Source organism: Acipenser ruthenus, chromosome 4, assembly GCF_902713425.1.
Source record: "Acipenser ruthenus chromosome 4, fAciRut3.2 maternal haplotype, whole genome shotgun sequence".
NCBI lineage: Eukaryota > Metazoa > Chordata > Actinopteri > Acipenseriformes > Acipenseridae > Acipenser > Acipenser ruthenus.
The window spans coordinates 60,370,009-60,394,947 of NC_081192.1; the positions used below are offsets into that span (position 1 = coordinate 60,370,009).

At 39.5% G+C, this 24,939-nt stretch overlaps 1 protein-coding gene across 2 annotated transcripts in view; it reads left to right on the forward strand.

Moving 5' to 3' along the window:
• The first annotated feature begins 1,442 nt into the window (after positions 1-1,442).
• The window catches only part of LOC117400272 (phosphatase and actin regulator 1), a 266,155-nt gene continuing 242,658 nt past the window's right edge, over positions 1,443-24,939 (forward strand). The window contains exon 1 of one of the 2 annotated variants that reach the window (XM_059022608.1): positions 1,443-1,594. In XM_059022608.1, the coding sequence (XP_058878591.1) occupies positions 1,483-1,594 (112 nt within the window). In that variant the 5' untranslated portion in view covers positions 1,443-1,482. The remainder of the gene's footprint in view (positions 1,595-24,939) is intronic. The other variant, XM_033999946.3, reaches the window with a different exon arrangement.

Sequence of the window (24,939 nt, forward strand, 5' to 3'; positions counted from 1 at the left end):
TTTCGAATATATTAAATACATAAATAACATATGACCATTCGAAAACATATGTAACAAACGCATATTAATGTTTAACATTTTTTATTATGATTTTTCACATACATACATAAACATTCATATATTCCATGTAAAGAATATGAATATTAATATTGCATCAGAGAATACATTGTGATATTGACATACATTAACGCTTTTTTCCTATAGGCACGCTCTTTTATTATTATTATTATTATTATTATTATTATTATTATTATTATTATTATTATTATTATTATTATTATTTAGTCATTTAGCAGACGCTGTTATCCAAATCGACTTACAGAGACTAGGGGGTGCATCAACTTTAGGGTCCCAGAATCTTTTTTGGACTTCTTTATTTGACCTTTTTATGGAAGAGGTTGCGCTTATTTTTTCGGTTATATCCTTCCATATTTTAAATTGAGCAGTGGCTCCGGACCTTTTGCCGAAAATAACAGTTTTATGTGCTAAAATATCATCAAGCAAAAGCTCAACGTGGATGGCTAAGATTGTATTTTTCCTTTCTTTTTTCCAATTGTTGCGACTACATGTGCGCAGCCTCGTTGTTTTCCAGTTAAATGGAAGTCCAGACAATTGAAATGTGACTAACTGACTTGTTAATGAACCTGAAAATCAATTGTCGTTTCAATTAAATCAGTCATAAGCAGGAGTCGCAAAGGGCGTTGGGAGTAGGATAAATTAACCTGTCCCTGTTGAAATTCGAAACGTATAATTGATGGATGACAAAAAAAAAAAAAAAAAAAAAAAAAACTCGCATTGCAAAAGCATTGCGACCTCTATTTTCTCACTTAAAATGACCGTTGTTACGTGTTTGCAATGCAAACTGAGCTTTGTGTGGGGTGTGGTTGGGGGGTTCGGTAGCAGATTAATCTACAAATGTGTTCCAGGCTGTTTTCAATACGTTTATATTATCAGAAGTACTAGGCTACTGTACGAGTGGCTCAAAACAGTCGGATACAACCTGTATAAATGTACGGGATACCTATCTTCACTCCTAAATATGGGAATACATCATGTAATTCGTTAAATTTGTTAATTTTGTAAAACGGGGCATGGTGAACTGTATTGAACTTGTATACATTTATTTTAAAATTGAAGAAGGCTATTAACAACATGAGGCTTGGAATTTAGTATCAGGCAAGCCACACTTAATAATGCATACACTGTACGATTTCCAAAAGAACATCGATATGGATTTATTAGATTAATATTGCATATTATAAAAGCATAACAAATACCATTGCTGTGCTCCTGCCATTTGTAACTCTCTCTCTCTCTCTCTCTCTCTCTCTCTCTCTCTCTCTCTCTCTCTCTCTCTCTCTCTCTCTCTCTCTCTCTCTCTCTCTCTCTCTCTCACCCCCTGTATCATTTTCCCCCCGTTTTGTTGTGCTTGTGTATCTCATCCCAGCTCGCCGGTCGACCCTGATCGCTGCTCATACTTTAATGGCGGCTTCTCCGGAGGACGAAGCAGACCGCCGGCCCATCAGAAGAGTAAGGTCCAAGAGCGATACCTCTTACCTTGCCGAGGCCAGGATCTCGTTCAACCTGAAGACAGGTAGGAATGCACGTGAAATGCAAGCAAATACATATAAAAAAAATATATGGATGAAAAATGCATTGGGCTTTTGCTATATTTTTGGTGGGTAACTGGTTTCATGTATACAATGCCTTACATCAAAACGATTTTATTATGTTTTATTTATTTAAAATGTGAATGGATAATAAAAGCAATGCATGAACACACACTGATTTTGTACATTAACATTATTATGATATTGTAGGTGTAATTTCTGCCTGTTAACAAGTATCAATGTAATGTTTTTATTTCGCTTGGTTTAGAGAAAAGTAAAACATTTTTGGTTGTATGTTTATGTTACTTTGTTTTTATCGTGGTACATATGCAGACGTTACTGCAGTGATCATATTAAATGTGTATTGTGTATATTATGTAAAATTCGGTATAATATAAGTTGTTTTAGTTTCCTGTAAATGTATGTGTGCATTATACAATACTGGTAACATTATTAGGTGACATTATTACAAAGTAAACATGCAATACTTTGTTAAAACAAATTTTACTGCTACGGAAAATGGAAACTTGAACAGAGAGATTATGTTGCTGGACACGTTACCATGGTGACAGTATATATTTTTGGCTGAATCATATGAATTGATGTTCGACTTATATAAACTTCTGAAGTGCACTTGTTGATATAACAATACGGCAGAAAGGATTTACATCTACCAACCAACACCCTAAAAAGCGGTGCTGTTTTGCTGCAACTCTTGCTTAAGTTTAAGGTTATCGAAACTCACTGTCATATTTGTATTGTTAAAGCTTTAGTGCGCAGCGACAGAGTCTAACTTTGGAGCTGTTCACTCTGGTGTGGTGCTGAAACGGTTACGGTGAATCAGCATTTCAAAGTTCTGTCCTTTCAAACGGAACCCTGCTGTGTTTTTTTGACAGTGTCAATGTATGTACAATATCTGTGCTATGGATTAGTTTTAAAGGACGGAAATACTATTTCTAAAAAGCAGCATTTTGAGTAAAGGACTTGGAACAATGAGCTGTCTTGTGTGATGCTGTGCAAGTCAATGTTGCGAAGTCAATTGGCCCTACTCTATCTTCAGTGTTATCAAACTTGCAAACAAGTTTCAATCAGATTCAAAAGTCTTTTTGTGATCTACGTCTATTGCTTAATGTTGATAGAACTAAATGTGTGTTATTTAATAGGGGACGTGCAAATGTTACCAATCCTGCAGTTCTTGAGCAAGGCTGCAGAATTAGTACCTTTTGTAAGGTTGACCTTGAGCAAGTAGAAGTTTATAAATGGCTAGACAGTGCACTTACTTTTAAACCACATATCGTTAAACTACAATCGAAAGTTCAAGCTAGACTTGGCTTTCTTTACCGAAATAAATCATGCTTCACATAGCCAGCTAACTACTCACTGGTACAGATGTCTGTACTACCCATTTTAGATTATGGAGATGTCATTTATAAAGCTGCTTCTAATGCTGCCCTTAGGAAGCTTGATGCTTTATATCATTCTGCAATAAGATTTGTCACTGGTGCTCCCTACCGCTCTCATCACTGTGATCTCTACACTTTGGTTGGCTGGGCTTCACTTCAAACACGTCAGCTATGTCATTGGTACAGACTCATTTATAAAACCCTAATCAGGAAATCACCCCTCTATTTAAGCAAATTGTTGACTATATCGGTCTCCTCTTACAACCTTCGATTCAGCAATTTGATTAGTTTAACTGTCCCTAACTGTATAACTCATTCCAATATGCAGCTGCTCATGATTGGAATGAGTTACAATCAAGGCTTAAACTCCCTGGTTTTATTTCAGAGGGTGCTTTCTTTTCTAGGCTTGCAGCTCTTTTCCCTGTTTCATGTGCTTGTCAGAGCAGATGCTGTCATTAGGTTTTTATTTCATTTATTTATTTATTTTTAATTTCGTATTGCTGTAATGTTTCTAACTGTCTAGGTATTGTTGTCTTTGTATTTATGCTGCCTCTTTGGCCATGTTGGCATTTTAAATGAGAACTTGTTCTCAATGTCTTTACCTGGTTAAATAAAGGTTTGAATTTAATTGAATACCACAGATAACTCTAACACAGGTGTAAATAAATAGTTCCCACCACCACGCATGAGTCAACAGTATATTACTATACTTGAGGTGTTTGCTTTAGTTATAGATATACTATTCTAAATGCCACATGACCATAGATCACCACTACTATAAAAAGTAAACTAATACTATATAGTTTTGTTTAATAATAATAAAAACAAACTTGAACTAGTTAGTTGAGGACCTCATATGCAGTATAGTTATTTATTATTTTTTTTTACATAATATCACAGTATGTGTATATTTGTAAATGAATGGTAATCTTTTATCGAGTCACTGAATACTTGGGTAAATTTGTATTGTATATGTGTTTTTGTAATATGTAGTTAACTAATGACACAAACAATCAACTTTATAAATGCAGGTGATTTTGCCATGATTTAGTACTTGGCTAAAAACGAGATGGCAATGTTCTGCCAGAAAACTCTCAATACAGATGAATAATTGTCCAAAAGATTACAAAACACATATTACATAATACTATATATAGATACTGATTTGTACTCTTTATGCAGCAGATATCTCTTTATTAGCCAGTAGCCCAGTAAATTGTACTAAGCTGCAAATCCTGGCAAAATTATATCTAATGTGCCGATCCAATAAAATGCAGTCCCTTTTTGGAAGTTGCTTAATGAAGAGACATTTGCCTAATAAGAGAAATCGGAAATGCCATATGTCAGCAAGCAAACACGTCTAAACTCAAAGATTACAGGGGCATGGTAAACGGAGGCAAGCCCCAGGGAAGTTCAACTTGAAATGCAAAAGGCAAACCAGGTTCCCTATTGCCAAATTCACTGTTGAAATTAAATAACCATAATTAAATTAGATATATAAAAAAGATCAGCATACAGTACCATATAGTCTGTAACATCAAAACTATATACACTTTTAGGAGAGGAGTTACATTATGTGCTCTTAATCTGGATTCCTGTATTTAAAAGATAAGCATCTTTACGAAAAGACATGATTTGAGCAGCAGCCTTCAGTTTTCTTGATACTTTGATGTCAATGTGGTGATCTATCCATCATTTTTTATTGAATAATTGTGTAAGCCTTTACTTTTGGACCAACTGTGGGTTATTCAAACAAATGGTATTACTTTTTAAACTTTATGAGAAACACCTGATGACCAACATGAAATGTCTGTTGCCAGAGAAGTTGAGAGAATTGAGCGTCTGCTGTCCTTTTTTAATTCTAGATCTCGACAAGTACACAAAATGAATCCAATCAAATCAAAATGTATTTATAGAGCACCTTTCATGGTGCTCAACAAAGAAGAAAAACATTTAAGTACAATAAATCATCAAGTACAATACAAACAGTAAAACAAAAGAATAAAACAAAACAAAAGATCAGGTTGAAAGTGTGAAAGACATATTATAAAAGTGTGTTTTTAATCCCTTTTAAAAATTGCCATAGTAGGTGTGTCTCTCACCGAGAAAGGGAGAGCATTCTGGAGTTCGAGTGCCTATAACTGAACACTCTACCACCTGTCTTTTGATTTAAAATCCTTGGGACATTCAGCAACCCTGCATCTTGGGATCGGAGAGGCCACCCAGGAACATAAGGGACTAAAAGATCCTTCAAATAGGCTGGAGCCAAACCATTTAGGGCTTTACCGGTAATGAGAAGGACCTTAAAGTCGATCGTGGACTGCACTGGGACACAATGGTGGGCTGCTTACACAGGGGTAATGTGCTGCCATTTTATTATTCTAGTTAGAACCCTGGCTGCAGCATTTTATACAAGCTGCAATCATGATAGAACATAATTTGGATTTCCGGGGAACAGAAATACAGTAATCAATCCTAGAAGATATAAAGGCATGCACTAATTTCTCAGCATCTTGCTGTGAAAGAAAACGTTTCATCATGGCAATATTTCTAAGGTGAAAAAAAATACTTTGATTATTTTCTGAATATGTGGCTCGAAAGAGAGTTCAGGGTCAAAATTAAACCCAGATTACAAATTTATTTTTTCTGAGATTATGGGAAACTATCCTCTGTAAAAGTAGATGGATATGTTTTTTTTTATGTTTTTGATTCCACAATCATTACCTCTGTTTTATCTGTATTTAACATTAGAAGGTTGTCTGACCTCCATAGCTTAATGTCAGCAAGACATCTTATCAGAATATTTATAGATGAGGCGCCACCTGGTTTTAGAGACCGATATAATTGGGTGTCATCAGCATAACAATGAAAGTTGACCTTATGTCTATGGACAATATCGCCCAGGGGCAGCATCTATAAAGAAATAAATGAAGCAATCACACACATGCCTGTAGCCCACAGTTTGGGTTTTTTTCCATTGATTTACTATTGTCTAGGTTTGCTATTTCAAACTTCACTTGGTCATGGATCAGCACAGCCGTAAAAGTTGGAACCTCAAATCCTTTAGGTTGGGCAGGGGGTGTTGGGGCGCGGAGTGGTTGAGGCTGAGAAACTCTAACTCAAGAGGACTCCTGAAAAGCAATCTGGTTTGCCATGCTGTAGACCTTGTTGACCAATGTTCTGGCAGTAAACCCACTTTACAGATTAATAATACTACATAATAATATGTACACACTTAAAAATGGTTTGTTATATCACTACCCCAAGTTTTTGTTCCTTTTTGTTAGTAAGGACCTTTACTTTTGGGGCCCAGGGGCTGAATCAGGCCTTGAGAACTGTTTTATCAGTCTGCAAACAGACAGGATAATATTCTTTAATTAAACTGCTGTAATATGGGTGGAGAGCAAACAAATGTACTATTTTACTGTATCCTTAATAACACATAAATAAACATGGGAAAGAGGTTGCAGTGAGGCTTTGGACATTGGTTTAATATAATACATAGCAGAGCTGCATGAACCAATTTATTCAAATATTCAAATGAGCTCTCCACAACAAGCAGGTGTTGTCACCCAACTGAGTGTCAATGTTTGGGCAATTTAACAATTGAACATATGCTTAAATCTGTGCTGATTGCCCTCTGTTATTTTGCCAGTATTACACACAATTTCTGTTAATGTTTCATTCAAAATGTAAGGTCGATACATTTCCATTAACAAATTGTGCAGAATTATTATTCCAATGTATTTGATCAGTCACAAACATGTTCAATTGATAAATATTATGCATTGGATTAAGACTGAAAAGCAAAATGTTAAACTATGTCATATGTGAAGAAATGTCTGTTTACACTCCCTGGACAGACATACATAAAAACACTTTTTTTTGTACAGCAAATCATATAAAATTCTGTATCAAATTGCTAAGTGGTCTTTGTGTTTCAATCTATAGTCAACAGTTCTTCAAAACATTTTTTTTTCTTCTGAATACCAAAATCCTCAAAACAGGATTTAAAAATCAGTCTTTAAATAAAGTGTGTTTAATGCCCATGTACGTTTCCTTTAATAAACCATTTAGACATAATTTATTGTCACTGAGCTGTTTTGTTATTTCTGTGGTATTGATGAAGGTGTTTGATAGAACATTTGTCATGCATGTATTTCTGTGGGTACTGGAATGGAGTGCTGTAAGAAAGAGACCAGGCTAAAACTCGACTGAATGAGCTGCACCTTTAGTCCTTACAAGGTTTCAGTAGTTGACCATCTACAGTTATGTACTTTATAGTTAGCCCTTCAATTGTCAAGTAAAGCGCTCATGTAGTAAATAAAACACAATTAGAAAATAATGGGATTTGAGAAGAGAAGCTGATCTTTGTGGGCCTGTGTTGCCCAGGGGATTGTTGAGTACTGTATAAAATAGTATTTATAATGGATGTCATGTGGTCACCTTGAAAACCATGTTGTATGCCATTTCTTACTGATGCGCGACATATGCCCTATGAATCTTTAAAAAAAATTAAACTCATACTTCAGAAGTAAAATACTCTTACAGGAATTTCTGCTCATTGTAAATATCATTCACTGTCACAACACATGTGCCTAAATTAATGAAAAATAAGCTGCTGACCACTGCCCTTTTTATAATGAATGAATCATTCCATCTTCATGAGTAGTTTGGCTGAAGGTCACACTTAGCAGGTACAACAAATGTGATGACGAAGCAGTTTTATAATAGCAGTAAAAATATCCCTTCTTTGACTAAGTCTAAAAGTTAAAGTTTTCTTTTTTATATAATGCAGTTTAACCGTTATTATCCAAAATAATGGGAACCAGTGTTAGTAACATTGATTTGTTTAGTTACAATTACAGTGATTGTAGCTAACAAACAAATTACATAACCCTTAAATGTTGTGCTCTTACATTTATTATATGGGTCTTAAATGTGCAATTTTGAAAGAAACATATGTTATCTGGTATTATACTAGGTTAGAGGAATCTCTGTAAGAAATACTTTCAGATGGTGTTGCACTTCCTTAGCCATTTTACCTGGAGTTTGAAATTACTTCTTAACTGTCATTAACCAACAAGCTGCTTTCCCAACTGACTGACCCAGAAAACATTGCTAAGGAGAAATCACATGTAAGATATTCAATAAACTTGCAAGTCTGGTTTACATTGAAATTATAGGTTGCATAAACAATTTTTATGTGTGCATTTCATTTTCCAAGTTTCAACAATTTTATTATCCATAATTTGACCCTGTCATCCTAAATAAATTATAGCAGGAATTCATGACAATGAATAACACTTGAATGAACAAAAGCAAAGCAACCCCAGGGGCATAATGTCATTTCATATTGAATGGTTTTGTAAACATAAAGTAAAATGTATATGTGTAAAAGATTTGTATTGCTGATACGTTCAGAGGTTGTAACACTGTAAGTTGAGTAGTGTATTTCTACTGAAAACACTGGTAAGGGGAATTAAGTAAGAAAATAATAGCTGTATCAAAGAATATAGCAGTATACCAGTCATGAAGACAATAACTCAAAGTGTACTCTCTGTATACAGAAGAAACTTAAAGTCACATGACCTCAGTATGGTAGCCATATTATTTTAGAGGTTAATGTCATGGCTAGCAAAACAGTTTGTGATTTGAAATTAATACAAGCTTCTCTCAAAAGGGTGCTTAATTTGCATTAGGTAAAAACAATGGAAATGTAGGCCTAAATAAAACATGGATTCATTTTCCAGGACCCTTATTTGTAAGGAATGGTCACAGTTGAATTGACATAAATCACACTTCATACAATCACATTACATTTACACTATAGTTAATAACATCACAACGCAAAATCATTAAAATCAGTAAAAAGTGTTGTACCAGAAGTTAATCTTTGAAATTACATTTTGGCGGGGACGTGTTAAAACAAAAAGCAAATTCAGATTCAGAGCACCCAATCATTTTGTTGAGGTTGACCTTTATTGGTGTTTCGTCTCTGGAATTAATTGGAAGACTTCAGCATGGCCAGCAGCTGGAGGATCTTGTCCTGAAAATGAGCAACATACAGCGTCTAAATGCTTACAAATGTATAAAAACAAGGGGCAGAGTTGAAAAGGAGGCCTTTTCACCTGAGGGCCCGGCTTCATATCTGTCGCAAGTGAAATGATTCTAAACCTCTCCCCTAGTTGAGATTGGTCTACATCATAAAACCAGCGCACAGTTTGGCACAAGACTGAATGTCAGTGTGTGTGTTTAGGTTTGGTGTGTTAGCAGACCTGTGAGGGAAGCTGTCAGACAGTACCTCACTTTTAATGAACACTACATTCACAAAATCTATTTGAATAGTTGTGGGATAATCCAATGTTATGGATTTTGTTGCAGTATGTTAGGCTGTATTGAATGCCAAATGCTTAGATACAAAACCATATATATATTTGAAATATATGACCAAAGCTTCTGCTGCTGAAACTAACTTAAATTAGTGATGAAGGAACATGACTTAGATGCTTTTACATTTTACACTGAATTACGAACTCCCTTAACCCTCTTGTTTGTCCCCCTCGTGAAAACAAACAGGCAATAATAAGTCTTGAATCGGTAAAAATTAATTCAAAGTTTTTTAGTGCCTAACTGTGGATTATTTTCATACCGATTCAACACTTTGAGTTGTTTATGTCACTTCAAACATTTCTTCCTAAAAGATACTTGTTCGATAATGAGATTCAATAGATTTTTAATTTGGTAATTGGATTTGTTGTTTGCTCTTTTATTACGCTTCAAACAGTTAAAATATTTCTCTCACACGATGGGAACGTTGTCATGAGTTCATCGGAGTTTGAGTTTGAAATCCCACTTAAACAGACAAATTGTCTGCAGTAAGTGAAGCTAGTAGTGATTCACTAACTGCAGACACAACTTTGTTTTTGTTTACATTATGTTAATGTATTACTTATTACTGAAATGCTAAACTGAAATCGCACACCCTTTTCTAAGTGTTACATTTGAAATTAACAAATTGTTTAAATTATTGTTGCGTAATGAAATGGTATTTGCTTTTCTGTTGAATTGTTGTGACTGTGGTTTTGTTGACAAATCAACAGTTTTCTGTGGATTTGTAGCATAAACTGTGGATTTGTTAATCAATAATATATCTGCCCTGCACACACCTTCTCTTCAAAACCACACAGCCATTTTTAGTTTTGTAGAATGAATCAATTAAAAGATCAAAGGGTGACATTGCATAAATGTTTTAAATAAAAGAAAATTAGGGTTTGATGGAAGAAACCATTAAAGGAATTGAATATGTATGCAGGTATCAATTGTTAATGAAATGCCCAGATGTAGAATATCAGAGCATCTCAGCAATCTCATTTGAAACTGATATCCCACTAACGCCTTGACATGGCTAATGTTTCATAGAAACCGAATTAATATTTGATTGTTACACAGTGTTTATTATTTGTTAAGATTATTTACTTTCCGTGAACAAAAATAAACAAATTTCCTTCCCAGCTGAGAATTCCAGAAAATGCTGGTGAGCAGCTTGGAGTTGGGGATTGGAACAAATATTGAATGGCCTCTTACTGATCAATCAGCTGGTATCTAACCTCGTAGACAAGGCGTACAGCAAATAGATTCATTCTGGAGAGTAGCCAATAGTAGACAGTTGACTTTAGAAGTTACAAACTTTACAGTAAATCGATTTTTCGTGGATTTATTTTTTCATGGACCAGTTTGACTAGCTCCTTCAACTCGCATTGAGGCTCCCAAACCAGCATGACCGGCAAAGAAAACAGCAAACGACCATGTTTCAACCGGTATATACCAGTGCTGGTCATTGGAATTTCACTCAGGGTTGAACCAACTAAAAAATAAAACTGAAAAATTCAGTATCCGTAAAGGGTGTTGCACATTAGTTACAGTAGCTCTCTTCAAAAACAAGGTGAATAATTTCTATCTAAGTTTAAATTGAACAAGCCACTTGAAAGCTTGTGTTTTCCAAAACTGTGCAAGAGTACAATTTACAAGGGGGTGGTAGGTTGTTAATGCTGGAACTTTTTAACAGAATTTACCACAGAATCTGTAGTGGATATGAACGCCTACATGTTCACTACTCAAAATGTGTTCCACACAGCTCTTTTGAAGGTGTGGGTAGTGCGAGTTAATCAGAAAGATAATAGGACCTGTATATGTTGTCAGTTGCATAAAGGACACAGTGTTGTAAAGTAGTTTAATTTTGACTTTTTTAGCAGGTTTTTGGGGCTAGTTGTTTCTAAATATTCAGAAGTCTACCATGATTAAAATAAAGTTATAGCTTTAAAAAGCCCTTGTTTGTAATCTACTCAATAATTAACTTTGTGCAGTAATCAATCTGACACATTTGACATAATTAATTGCATATTAATTGCTTGTAACTGCAAAGCATAGTGAAATATGGGGTTTGAAATCATACACAACATATTGTGACAGAGAAAGAATGAATCTTGGTTATAATCTCTCTCCCGACCTGTGAGGATGGTCAGACAATTCATTCCAAGGCTTAGGTGGAAGTCGGCGATCTAGAAAGGGGGCGTAGCTACGGTGCACCAAGTCATCGCTCCAGAGGGATAGCGATGTGGCAACCGCGGATTGGAGGGAAACGGTTGCACTCGCTAACCAAGGGGGCGTGACTGACAGTACAAAAGGGGACGTGGCTAGGTGATCTGTTCCTTTGTAATGGTTAAGAGGGAACTGCTGAAGGACAAGTGTAAAATAACCGTGAGTGTTTTGTTTGTTTGTATCGTCTAATTGTACTGTTTGTTATTTATTAGACGGCTAACACGATGCGGACCTGTCGCTACAGGCCAGCACAAAACCGGACAACACTTCACCACTGTGCACGAGTAAATTGTATTTCACCACAAGCACTACAGCACTCACTCTGGACTTGTGACCGTGTGTGTGTGTTTAATATCGTGTTTATTATTTCGGGACTGAACCCCGTGTTTATTGAACTGTGCAATACACAGCCCTCCATTTCTTTACTGTTGTCATCAGACTTTGGATTATAAATAAACCGTCATTTCACCAGTACTTTGTTGTTTGTCGTTGTCTTGAGCACTGCATCACCTCTACACCTGCACACTCCAAACCACTTTATCACACATATGCATTTAACATTCTGTCCAAGACCAGTTAAAAGAAAAGAGTTCTAGAAGACTCTAGACATGCCATGTCTCATTGAAAATAATTACAGGTCAAAAAGAAGACACATTTTGTGTTCAGGTCTTACTGATAGATTGCATTTGATGGTTCAGGGCGCACAAACGTCTTCCAGCGAGTGTGCTTCCGTGCTGGGGCTGGTGAACTGCATTAGGGAGGGTATCTGCCCTGATATCAGTGTCAGTATTCCTGTTGTGACTTTTGCCACAAGTTTAAACATTTAAAGGCTTTAAACACATTTGAAACACATTGGATACACTTCTCATTCAAATGTACCTTACCTTGAAGGGAATTTAGAAAAGCAGTTAGTTTAACACATTTTCACAATTAACTAGCTTACTGTGTCACAAGTGGTTTAGAAGTGTACAAAATGGATAATGAATAGCAACCCACATCTAAGGCCGTGCTGGTTTCCATTTCTTGTCGGCATATACTAAGAAGTCACTTTCCAGAAGCCCGATTTCTCTCAAACTCAGGATTAATTTTAAGGAGGGGGATTGTTGGCAAAGTGGTTAACTGTGTGCAGGTGCAGGAATGCAGCAGTGATTAATGAAAAGACAGACAACGATAATCCAGGTGCAATGTTTGTTTTATTTTTAAATCCAATTGTCTGATGACACAAAACACAGTAAATAATAATAGTGATAAGCAATGCCACAGCGGGTATTGCTTTATTTGTAATCCACGGGTTGGTCCCGAAACAATAATAGTCCCGTTCTTAAACACCCACACATAACACAAAACACATACACAAGTCCACACACAAGTAACCTAGTTAATTGTGAAAACGTGTTAAACTAACTGCTTTTCTAAATTCCTTTCAAGGAATGTTAAATGCATATGTGTGCAAAGTGATTTATGGCTATGATCAAATTAGCACTTTGCCATCATTAATTCATTTAAAAGATATTGAAATGTATTCAAATGAAGAAAAGAGCATGGAATTGGGTGGGGATCTGAAATTCTAAGGATGTAAGGATTTTGCCTTGCACTTGGGGAATTGCTGACCCTCCAAAAATGTAGCACCTCCACATACATGGTGCAAACCATTGTAGAAGTGAGTAATTAAGAGCTGTATAAAACCACACACCTTCAGAGACCTGTCATTGGCCTCAGGATGGCTGCTGTAGTACACTTCCTGATGCGGCGACGCTTGGCTCTTGTTGAGGACAAGCAGGAAAACATTTGGAGGAGAACGGCAAGATGGAGAAGACCCTACATATTCAATCCCAGGGTCACTTTGTTTGGGATGCTGGAGGATGCGGTGGTAAGGCCTTATCGTCTCACTCTGCAGGTCAGCCTAGACAATAGCTGAATTTCACCTTTTCATCACCTGGTTGACTCACCTCCTGGTAACACTGACAGCATTGACTTTCTCTACTATAGAGGACCATATGGCAAATATGACAAATAACTCAATGTCATGCTGTGTGACCTCAGCCATAAGGACTCTTAGCTCCTCCTCAGAAAACTTTTCTTTTCTGTGTGTCAAGAGGACTTTGCTGCCCTTCCTCTGACATATTTTTTGTTTGGTTTGATTTTCATGCTCCACAAATCTCATACAGCGCCTACTGCTCTGTGTACTCCTGACTCACCTCACCTTGGGGCTGTAAGTGTGGCCGCTGAATAGCCTGATGCACAGGCGGCGCTCACTGCGACCCTCATTATCCTGATTGCAGCTCATTATTTGTGCGTGTTGCATAATTTGCATTGCTCTTAAGCTTACATAGGCCACAGTGCAAAATAATTGCCTTGGAAATGTTTACACTATGCCTATCCTTACATCAGTCCCTGTATGTGACCCTAAGTAAGTCACTTAACCTCCTTGTGCTCCATCCTTCGGATGACATTGTAAGGTCTTATTGTAAGTGTCTCTGCAGCATAAGTTGTTGATACATAGTTCACCCCTTAGTCTCTTTAAGTTGCTTTGGATAAAAGCATCTGCCAAATGACTAATTAATGATAATAATTTTGTTTGAGGTGCTGCCGATCAGCTAGGAATTCTACTACTATATGTTCTGTAAAGAGGAAATATTCAACACGTTAAACTTAGGCTTACTACAGCAAATGAGATTCCATTGACGTTATGCAAATGGTAACTCCTGACAATAGTTTTTTTGCTCTATTGATTTACACTTAAACTCTGAGAAGCTTTTATAATAGATATTAATAAATAGCCCAAGACACATCTTGTCTGTGTGTGGTTTACCTTGTTCTTAGAGAGCTTTGCTCTACAAGTTGTAAGTAATGAGGCAAATATATTTTAAGCTGTTGATCGAGCCTTTGAAAATACTGTCATTGCTCTTCAAAAAAACAGCTTAGTTCAGGAATCTAGTCAGAATTTTTTATGAAGTCTGTAAATGATACTATAGTAGTGGTTTAATTTTCCTTATGATTGGTTATTGACTACTGCATGCTGTCCTGCTTACCCTGGTGTTTCTTTCTGTCTCTCTACCTCGGTAGCACCACAGTTTTTTTTCCTGGAAACTGTCAAAAATGTGATTGCAATGTCACTATTCCACAATTCACTATCACCCAATCTGCTAATGCCACACATCATTGTACAGTACCTGGCCTTGTGCAACCATTGTCCCTTAGCTGAAAACTATTGCAGTGCCACTGTGTTGTCATTAAAGATCATTTGGCAAGGGCAGCTGATTTTACAGGTTAAACTAAAAACTACAGTATTAGATAACTGACCAAGTGCACATACAAGTAAGAAAAACTTTGCAACTTAATTAAAACAAGATAAAATGATCTATAGCCAAGCGGTCAATGAAATTAACCCAAAAGCCAGACAATTGAATTGCTTACGTTCGGCCTGCACAATATTATGATTTAATTGCAATCTTTAATTTTTCTCAGCTTGTGATTCATACTGATGAAAAATGCTCCCACTTGTATGTGAAGTGTGTTTCAAGTTGCTGGGTACCACATTAGAAAAAGCAAGGTTTTAAAAAAGTATTATCCAAAAAGTATTGTCTCACAAGCCCCTTATTGTTTTGCTTTTGCTCTTTCCAGGTTTTCCTAACTGTGTTTCAGTTTCACAGGTAAAGTCTGTATATCCTTGTGACAGGATTGAAAGGAGTCCCTGTTGTAATTCGCCCTCCCGACCACCGGCAGCGCTGTGTAGGGTTGATCGTGATTGGGTCAGGAGGCTGAACTCTGACCATACAGGAAGTTCCGGGTCAGGCGGCCATCTTGGACCAAGGTGGAACCATGCGGCCGTCAGGCCCCATCATTGCAATCAGCTGTGCTGTTCTCATCGATTGGCTGACGTGAGGCAGCGTGCTGATTGCAGGGGTGGGACTTGGCAGTATTTAAGCAGTATGGTTTTGCCATTCGGCCCCCTGTCCTGAACTGAAAACACGTGCTGTGCTTTGTTGTTGTTTTGTTTTATCAAACTGCTGTAATTCGCAGAAGCTTGAAACTTAAGGAACTTTGGTGGATTGCCGCAGTGGAGGAAACCCAGGACAAGCCAGTAATCCGTGGAAGGGGGCCAAGAGGCGGTGAGAGGAAACCCACTGCAGTAGCACGGAGAAACCCAGTGCTTCCTTTATTGTTGTTTTGTACCGAGACGTTTTTGTTTATTCTTTTTATTTGAAACCTGAGTTTACCATCGCTGGTATTCCAGGTGGTTTTCTTGTTTATTTTCTGCAATGCTGGACTGTTCCATTTTTGTTTGTTAAAATAAAATCCTGCCTGTACCATTGATGGTACAGGGCTCCAAGGACTAAACGACACTTCCGGCTCCTGTGTGCTGTCATTTCTGGTCCTTCCCTAAAGCTCCACCCACTACCCTCCCACAAGGTGGTGTCAGAGTGGGATGAGCATGGACCGGCACACCATGCAAGCCGTCTTGGAGGATCAGGAGAGACACCGTGACGGTGTAGAGCGGCGTCGGGAAGAACGGGATGTTCAGAGGGATGCTGAGCGTTCAGCCCATTGACAAGATGGCTGACAAGATGGCGGCCATGTGTCTGGCCATTCAGAACCTGGTAGTGGCCCAGGCCCAAGCCCAAGCCCAAGCCCAGGTCCCGGCAGCTGGAGCAGCTGGACCAGCGCAGCCGACGCCCAAAATCCGGCTGCAAAAGATGACCATTTCTGGTCATTTCTGGTCCTTCCCTAAAGCTCCACCCGCTACCCTCCCACAATCCTGCAACAGTATTGTAGCTGTGATAGAAGTACTTGGTTTCAACTCCAGGGCAGAGGACGAAGACGGGAGGAGAGAACAGGGATGTGAGAGACAGTCATAGCAGGACAAGCAAGACAAAAGGCACAGTAGGAGCAGTAGGGTGGAGGGTACAGACCTGACTAGTAGATAGCTTCTTCTAGAGACCCGTTAGGTTCGGATCTAGTCGAACAGAGTCTCAGCGCAGGCCTCCCCTTGCTGGCTTAAAATGGAGTGCAAGGATGGTCCCCTGTACGAGACCCAGCTAGGGTTTGACTAATGAAGAGCTTCTTTAGCCGGACCCCTTATTGTGCCTGCCTTATTATTATTATTATTTATTTCTTAGCAGACGCCCTTATCCAGGGCGACTTACAATTGTTACAAGATAACACATTATTTTTACATACAATTACCCATTTATACAGTTGGGTTTTTTACTGGAGCAATCTAGGTAAAGTACCTTGCTCAAGGGTACAACAGCAGTGTCCCCGACCGGGGATTGAACCCATGACCCTCCAGTCAAGAGTCCAGAGCCCTAACCACTACTCCACACTGCTGCCCTGTGGTCATAAGCCTGTTGGCTTTTAAAATTTATACAAAGAAAAGTATTAGAAGTTCTTTAATGAAATGGCTGAACAAACTGACCTCACTCCCTTTTTGAAGGAACCTCTGGAAAGGCTTCCTTATCATTGTACAAATGCAGCAACTGTGGATCAAACACTGGTCTCCTCGATCAGACCAATGCAATATCTGCTGTTCTAAAAGAACCACCCTGCACTAGCAAAGCAGATATATGCAACTTTATTGTTTAACCTAGTCAGCTACGTTGTTTAGCACCACCATAAGGAACTGCTGGAAAGTTACATTTATCATTGCTTAAAACAATTTTACAAAATCTTAGCCAAGTCTCCTGATTTGGAGACTTTACATTTCCAATTTCCAAATTGTAAACTTAGCACAAGGATCAAGGGCTATATGCTCCTGTACTTTCAGGCCAGTAAAAAAAAATACTGTGATTCATAAAACTACTGGCTGGCAATGGTTTTAGATGTGATCTAACAAATCTTAAACCAGATGCAAATTAACTGGGCCTCCTACTTAAGATGTCAGTCTGCTTATATTGTGACATTATGGATTCTAACAAAGTTGTTGATGCTAATTAGAGGGTACAAAAGCTTACATTTACTCCCCAGGAAGTCGCAGTTTTCAAAGATGAAATAATTGACAATGCAGCTCAAAGGTTTGGAATGAAAATGATGTGTGTGGCAGGTTGGAAAAACTGTGGCAGGATTTTACTGAGATAGATAATAATTGAGGACCCCACTGCACATAGCAATGTAAGATCAAGCAAGTATTTTTGTTTTGGATGGATGGAGAATTTTTTGAGATGATGGTTAATAACATTGGGGGGGGGGGGGGGGTTGCTGTTGGTGGTGATTTGCCTGGGTTACGTTTCGGGGGTGGTGGAGGGGGGCCGGTGCTGGTGATAGATTGAGATTTTTCCACATGGCTGATTTTTTTTATTGTCCATCTGGTGCATAAACTTGCCAGGGGAATATAAATTTATAGAAGACGTATCTATTTATTGTATCAAATAATTTCAGACTATCTATCAAGGAATCCCTTAGGATGCTCTTTTCACAAGACCTGACTGTGAAAGCATAATGGGATACAGGAGTCTACTGATTTTTGTTTAACTTTAATTTGGAATAAACTGAATTTTTCAAATACAATGTTACAGACCCAAAAAAAAGTATCTGTAGTTGTGTGGATGATGATTCTGTTTAAAATATTGCACCTGACAAAATCCTACCAATGAAATACTGGCACACTTCCACTTAAGACTGCAACTGCAGTAGCAAGTCAGCTAATACAGTAACTAATAATATTGCTATGGCGACTAATCACATTGCCAGATCCATGGCAAGGAGCCATCAGCAAGGACGGGGAAATGCCAGACTTGGGGCCACAGCGCACAAGCGTCCAGGGAGACAGTTCCAGAGGAACCACCCCAGCCCAGACAAAGACACACAGCCTAGTACCTTGGTGCTTTGCCCTTAGTACTTGGTATTTGGTGCTTCAGCGCCCCCAGTGTCTAGGCCTCGACACCCGCTGTACCCTCTTTGAGGTCTCTGAAGCCTTGTCACCTCCCTACATCGGTGTCCTCGACCCCAGTACCCTAGAGCCTCAGTGCTTCGACACCCTCTGTGTCCCAGGGCCTCGATGCCTCGGTGCATCGATGCCCTTGGCCCAGAAATCACATATTGCACCAGCGCGCTTGATCCCCTCAAGGGTTTTGGTTCCTCGGTGCTTATAGCCTCGACGCCTTTGTGCTTCGGCTCCTTCGACGCTCCAGTTGCTTTGGTGTTCGGTGGCCCCATGTCAAATTTTCACCTGTGCATGTCCTGCAGGCAGAATCTGCCCCCACCTGGGCATAGATCACGCCACTGCTCTATTTGCGCTGGATCCAAGGAGAAGACTTTGCAAAACAGAATTCTGCAGTTCACAGGCACCCTTGCGGCTAGCCTGGGAGAGCCGTCTTCAGCCTCGGGATCCCAGACCTCCCCCCTCTGCCCTCGGGATCCCAGGCCTCCCCCCTCTGCCAGCCCTCGAGCCCGGCACATAATATACCTTGCGCGCAGACTCCAGCCCGTTCGTCCCGCAACTGCTCTAGATCCCCCTCGAGGGGTAGAAAGAGAGCGAGATCAGGCGAGGGATATTTCCGAGATAAAGGGCCTGATGGCCCAAATACTTGAACACTTCACACCCTGCGCCTGCCCCAGCTTCATCACCAGCGCCTGCCCCAGAGCAGACTCCGGCTATGGTGATGAGCGAGGGGGAACAGGACTCGCTGTCTATAGCGGCTTCCTGGGATGAGGAGTCCTTCCTACGGGGAGAGACTCAAGACCCAGACCTGACCCAAGTAACGGTCCCCAGCTCTGAGCTTGCCTCAGAGCCTGAGGTTCCAGTGCCCTCAAGCTCGGTTCGGGCGCTGATGGAACGAGCCACAAACTTCCTCCAGGTCCCCTGGAAGGCGGTCTCCGAACAGTGCAGGTCTGTATTCAGACCAGCGCAGACTTCGACCCCCCAGCCATTTCTGGTGTTCCCGGACTTTCTGGAGGAGGTCAAAGTCTCCTGGCAACACCCGGCCTCAGCGCCCAGTGTCTCCAAGAGCACAGACGTACTTGCCTCCATGGAAAGTACAGAGGCGATAGGGCTGGCACAGTTCCCTCCGGTGGACTCCACCATAGCAGCCCTGGTATGAGCCCCCCCCCCCCCCCCCAGTAGGAGATTTGTTGAAGTATCCTGTATGCCCTAACGGCCAATGCAGGATCATAGAAGCCCACCTGAAAAAGGCTTATGTGGCTGAAGCGCAGGTGACACGCCTTGCAAAAACAGGAGGCCTCTTGACGGTCTACCTGGACGGGATGCTGCGCTCTGTTACCCTTCCCGAGCCGCTAATTTCAGAGCTACATGCAGTCTCGGGCACTTTATTGCAGATCTCAGGGTTCCAAGGAAAAGCCCTGTGCAGAAGCCTGGCAGGCTTAATGATGGCACGCAGACAGCTGTGACTGTCTCAGGCAAGGATTCCGGATGCGAACAAGTCCACCTTAATGGACGCTCCTATCTCCCCTGGCCATACTTTTGGACCAGTGGTAGAGGAGATCCTGCAACGTCGTCTGGCAGTTACTATGGTAACCTGGACTATTCCGATCCCTATGGCGACACAGGGCGACCTGAGGTACCGCCTCCAGTCCTCCGCGGCAAGGAGCCATCAGCAAGGATGGGGAAATGGCGGACATGGGGCCCCAGCACACCAGTGCCCAGAGAGACAGTTCCAGCATAACCGCCCCAGGCAGCCTCCAAGGCAGCCTCCGCCCCAGCCTCAGCAGCCCCAGCAGGGGCCCTGAAGGCTTGCGGCCTCAGACCCACCTGTTTACCCAACACCATCTGCAATACTAGAGCAATTGCACCTCAGACTCCTGGGTGCTCGCCACTGTACACACCGGCTATGCACTGCAATTCCACTTGGGACCTTGTCCCTTTCGAGGGATCACGGTCACATCCGCGAACGACCCTCTCCAGGTCTTGGCTCTCAAACAAGAGGTAGAAACACTACTTCAAAAACAAACCATCTGTCTCGTAGAACAGACCTCTCAAAGAGGGCCAAAATCCATAACCTATCGTTCCCCTTTAATTCGAAGATGACCGCCAAATCAATACTTTTAGGAAAGTATATCAAAGCCGTCGTGAGGGAGAATGAGCGTAACCCCAGTTCTCTGAAAGAGCAGATGACTGCCAACTTTGCGAGGTCGCATCACTCGCATTCGCGGGTTCAATGCAAAAGAGACTGAGGTCATCGTGCAGTGACTATTATTATCTCGGTGAGGCGGGACCGAGGACGTCACTCCACAGAGGGGCCTATCGGTAGCTTTGATATAAAATGCTCAGCAAATACCTCACAAGCAGGCATATCCCAAAAGTATTGATTTGGTGGTCATCTTCGCTTTCAGGGAACCAGGGTTACATCCGTAACCTATCGTTTCAGTGTGTATGCAAACGTTTAGTAGACACAAATAGAACTGGAACAAACAAACAGAGGCATGATAGCCAAAATAAAAGGTTTAAACAAAACAATTCTCAATATAAACTGGGCCTTGAAGTTCACTGACCGAAACAGATGTTTACACAGCACACAGTTGCACACTTAACTCCCCTAATTCCTCTCAAACACCTACCTACACAGAGGATTTTCTCTCCCTTATATACCATTAACCATCAACTATTCAATCAAGGCCCCAATTGCCAATCCACAGTCCTCAAATGGTATTATATTATGTTCAGGGGAAGTAGCAGACTTCATTACAATCATGGCTAGAGCAACTTGTTTTATGTGATTGATGAAAGCAGGCACTTTAAGTCCACTGTTAACAAACAAGTCTCCTGCACCTCCTCTTCTCCTCCTCCAAACAAGTTTCGAGCCTGCTGTGTAACCTCTGTAGTGATGGTTGTGTTTTATTCTGCAAAATGGGCTTGAGCTGAGCATTCCAGTTGTTTGTGTGCTTCCAGAATTTCTAGATACAGGATGTGTGTTGTTTTCCACTTAGAGCATGGATGAAAGGCAAGAATCTACATTTTTCTTTACCAAGGCTTTCTACAAGGAGATGAACAGGTAGATATGCGCTGGGCTCAGTTCTTACCCATAGCTCTTTAATGCTTGGGTACTTGTTGGCATAATAGATGCAGAGTATAATAACATCTGTGTCACTGGCATGGACAAATATTATTTCTGCTTGTAGTTATCCTGCACAAAATGTGAGGTGAAGTATTATTCTGGTATCAGCGTCTTCATGGCTACTTTCCAACTGAGGGACAGATTAAACTGGTTGACAACTACTTTTAAATTGAAGCTCAATGTTGGCTTGCTTACATGCTTTTGCATCTTCATGTCATTTTTGCTGCATTCAGGAGTGTTTCTTTCTTGGACTGTGTCTTTCTTATTGTTTTGCTGCTGGAGAATCACGGGTTTTGCAAGACCATCACCTATGCACTGAAGCCGATCAAACAGACTCTTTCAAGTAAGAAGGCCTATAATGTTGTGCTTTTTCTACACAATTTTCTGCAAGCAAGTCATTATATATATCATGAAGTGTTGACAACAAGACTCTTCTGTGTGTAGTAAATGCTCTATCAAGTTCAGATGTAAGTTGGGTGCAAAAGGTTCACTTCTGTCATCAGGAAGTCTCTGAGCTGTGTAGTTGTTCACGCATGTGCAATTGTAGGATATATAATTTTTTAGCATGTCTATCGGTTGTAGACCATATCCTTGGATATTTAATAGCACGTCTTTATCATTATGCTGCTGGGCAATTTTCATTAAAGTTTCCTTACGGCTGCAGTTGCCTTCTTCCCTTGTCGGTCATAAACCCTTCCACAAATGACACAATGCATTTTCAGATTTACATTAGGCATTGCCTGATGTAGATCGTTTAGATGTAGATGAACTATCACCATGAGCCTGGAGACTAACCAGCTTCTCAGCTTGTTCAGTCTGTCCTTTCATTTCTTTCCTCTGAGTTAGCTCATAACTTTTCTTGAGGGTGTAGTGATTCCTACATTCAGGATGCCAGAGAGGCTTCTTCTCTGTCAAAGATGTCTGACTCTGGAGATCTGATTCTAATCTCACTGCAGGTTCATCTTGCCGGGCAGCTGCTGCCAGTAACAATTTCTGATGTACTTCTTAAGTCAAATGGTGCAATGTACTAGGTTTTGTATCGTGACAAATTATGCACTCTGAGTAATCAATCGCAAGTGTCTAGATCACTTCCTTCTGATGGAATCAATACTCCTGCAGTATTGCTGGATGGCCAGACAATTCATTCCCAGGGTTAGAAGGAAGTCGGTCATCTAGAAAGGGGGTGGAGCTACGATACACTAAATCATCAACCCGGAAGGGAAACGACGTGGCAGCCACGGATTGGAGGAGTGGTTGCACTAGTTAACCAAGGGGTCATGATTGACAGTACAAAAGGGGGCGTAGTGAACTGATCTGTTCCTTTGTATGGTTAAAGCTGAACCGGAAGGAGACCATGTATTGTAATCGTGAGTTTTTTGTTTGTTCTGTTTTGTAGTGTCTGAAGAACCACTTGTTTGTTGTTATTAGACGGCTGAACACGATCTGGAGCTGTTGCAAAAGGCCAGCACTTACCCGGACAACACTGCACATTGTTTCACAAATAACTTTATTTACACCACAAGCACTTTAGCACACACTGTGGACTTGTGTTTGTGTTTTGTGTTATGTGTGGGTGTTTAGGAAGGGGACTATTATTATTACGGGACCAAATGCTGTAATGTGCGACTAAGATACAGCAGTATAATACTAATACATTATCAATGACAATTAAATAAGTATATTTGGGACTATACAGTGGGTTCCAAATGTTTAGATCTGATGTAGTGTATATTTTATATATATATATATATATATATATGTTTTTTGTTTTACTGTTGGTGACTCTCAAGACAGGTATCTCACTACATGTTCTACCAGTTACTGCCTCCTCAAAACTCACCTGTTTCAATTCCACTTTGTCAATTTGAATGTTTACGATCACTGTTTACTTCAATTGTAATTTTACTTCTCTACTGTATTGTTATTTTAATTTATATAACCTGTAAGTCACCTTGGATAAAGGTGTCAGCTAAATAAATAAAATGTCAATAGTAACCAGAATCTAATAATAATAATAATAATAATAATAATAATAATAATAATAATAATAATAATAATAATAAATCAGGGATCCTAGTTTTCCGCAATAAAAATAAAATACTAAAATTGACATATAAGATACAAGTCAATACAAGTGTTTTACTCTCTGGTAAAGGACACTGAATGTTATTTTTCAAACTATGTTTAATCTCTGTTCTAAATAAATCTGCTGGAATATACGTAAACAATATTCATGTATTTTACATTTTTTCTGCTTGATGAAAGACAATCTCCAGTCTTGTGCACACCCTGTGAATGTTGAATATAGCAAATCTTTTTTTATGTATTTGTTTTTTTAATTGAGAACAGTGTTTGCTGTCAGCTGCAATACAGTAACCACAATAACAGCTAGATTCCGGAAGAAATCAAACAACTGGATACAGTGATTACTTTCAACAACTTTATTTCAGCATGTCACACTGCACAGTAACAACACAGGCACAGTGCTCTCTTCTCTAGCAAAGCCAAGAAGGAGGCTTTGGGCCTCATTTTACTAAAGGGCGCTAAACTTTATGGCACGCGATAATTGCAATTACTGTGCACGTTAATGATTTCTGTTTTTACTATTGCAATTTTATTAATTATCGCATGAAATAGTGGGCATATTATGGTGCACACTCTTTTATTGTGCCATACTATGGTAATCAGAATGAATATGTGATTGTTATGGTAATGCATGATGATGTATTTAAATGAGCATCCAGCTCAGAATAATGAGATGAGCTGTACTCACATGGTATTTACTAAAGGATGTTAATTTTAGTGCACGCATTAAAGTGATCATTTATTAGTGCATATGGAGACCAGGCTTTAACCACTGATAGATGCGCTATTTTTCTGGCCTGAAAACTAGTGATGAGCAGTTTGACTCTTTTTACTGATTCGATTAGTTTGATTCATTCAGTTTAGTGAATCAATTGAACAGATTTGTTCGTCTGATTCACTGATTCACTAACGCGAAATAAATACATCTTGCTGAAATACTTTGTTATGAAAATTAAGTTAAGACTGTTCACATGGTGGGACCCACTCTAAAAAAATATATATATATACGGTATATACACATCGTAATGTAAGTGAAAATGTCTATATAGATTGTATGACGGTCAATATACTCGAATATACAACTTTACACATAACACATTACCCCCACTGCATGATTCATAGTCATCAATAAGTATGCAGGCATTATTTTTATTAATTTCTTAGCAGACGCCCTTATCCAGGGCGACTTACAATTGTTACAAGATATCACATTATTTTTACATACAATTA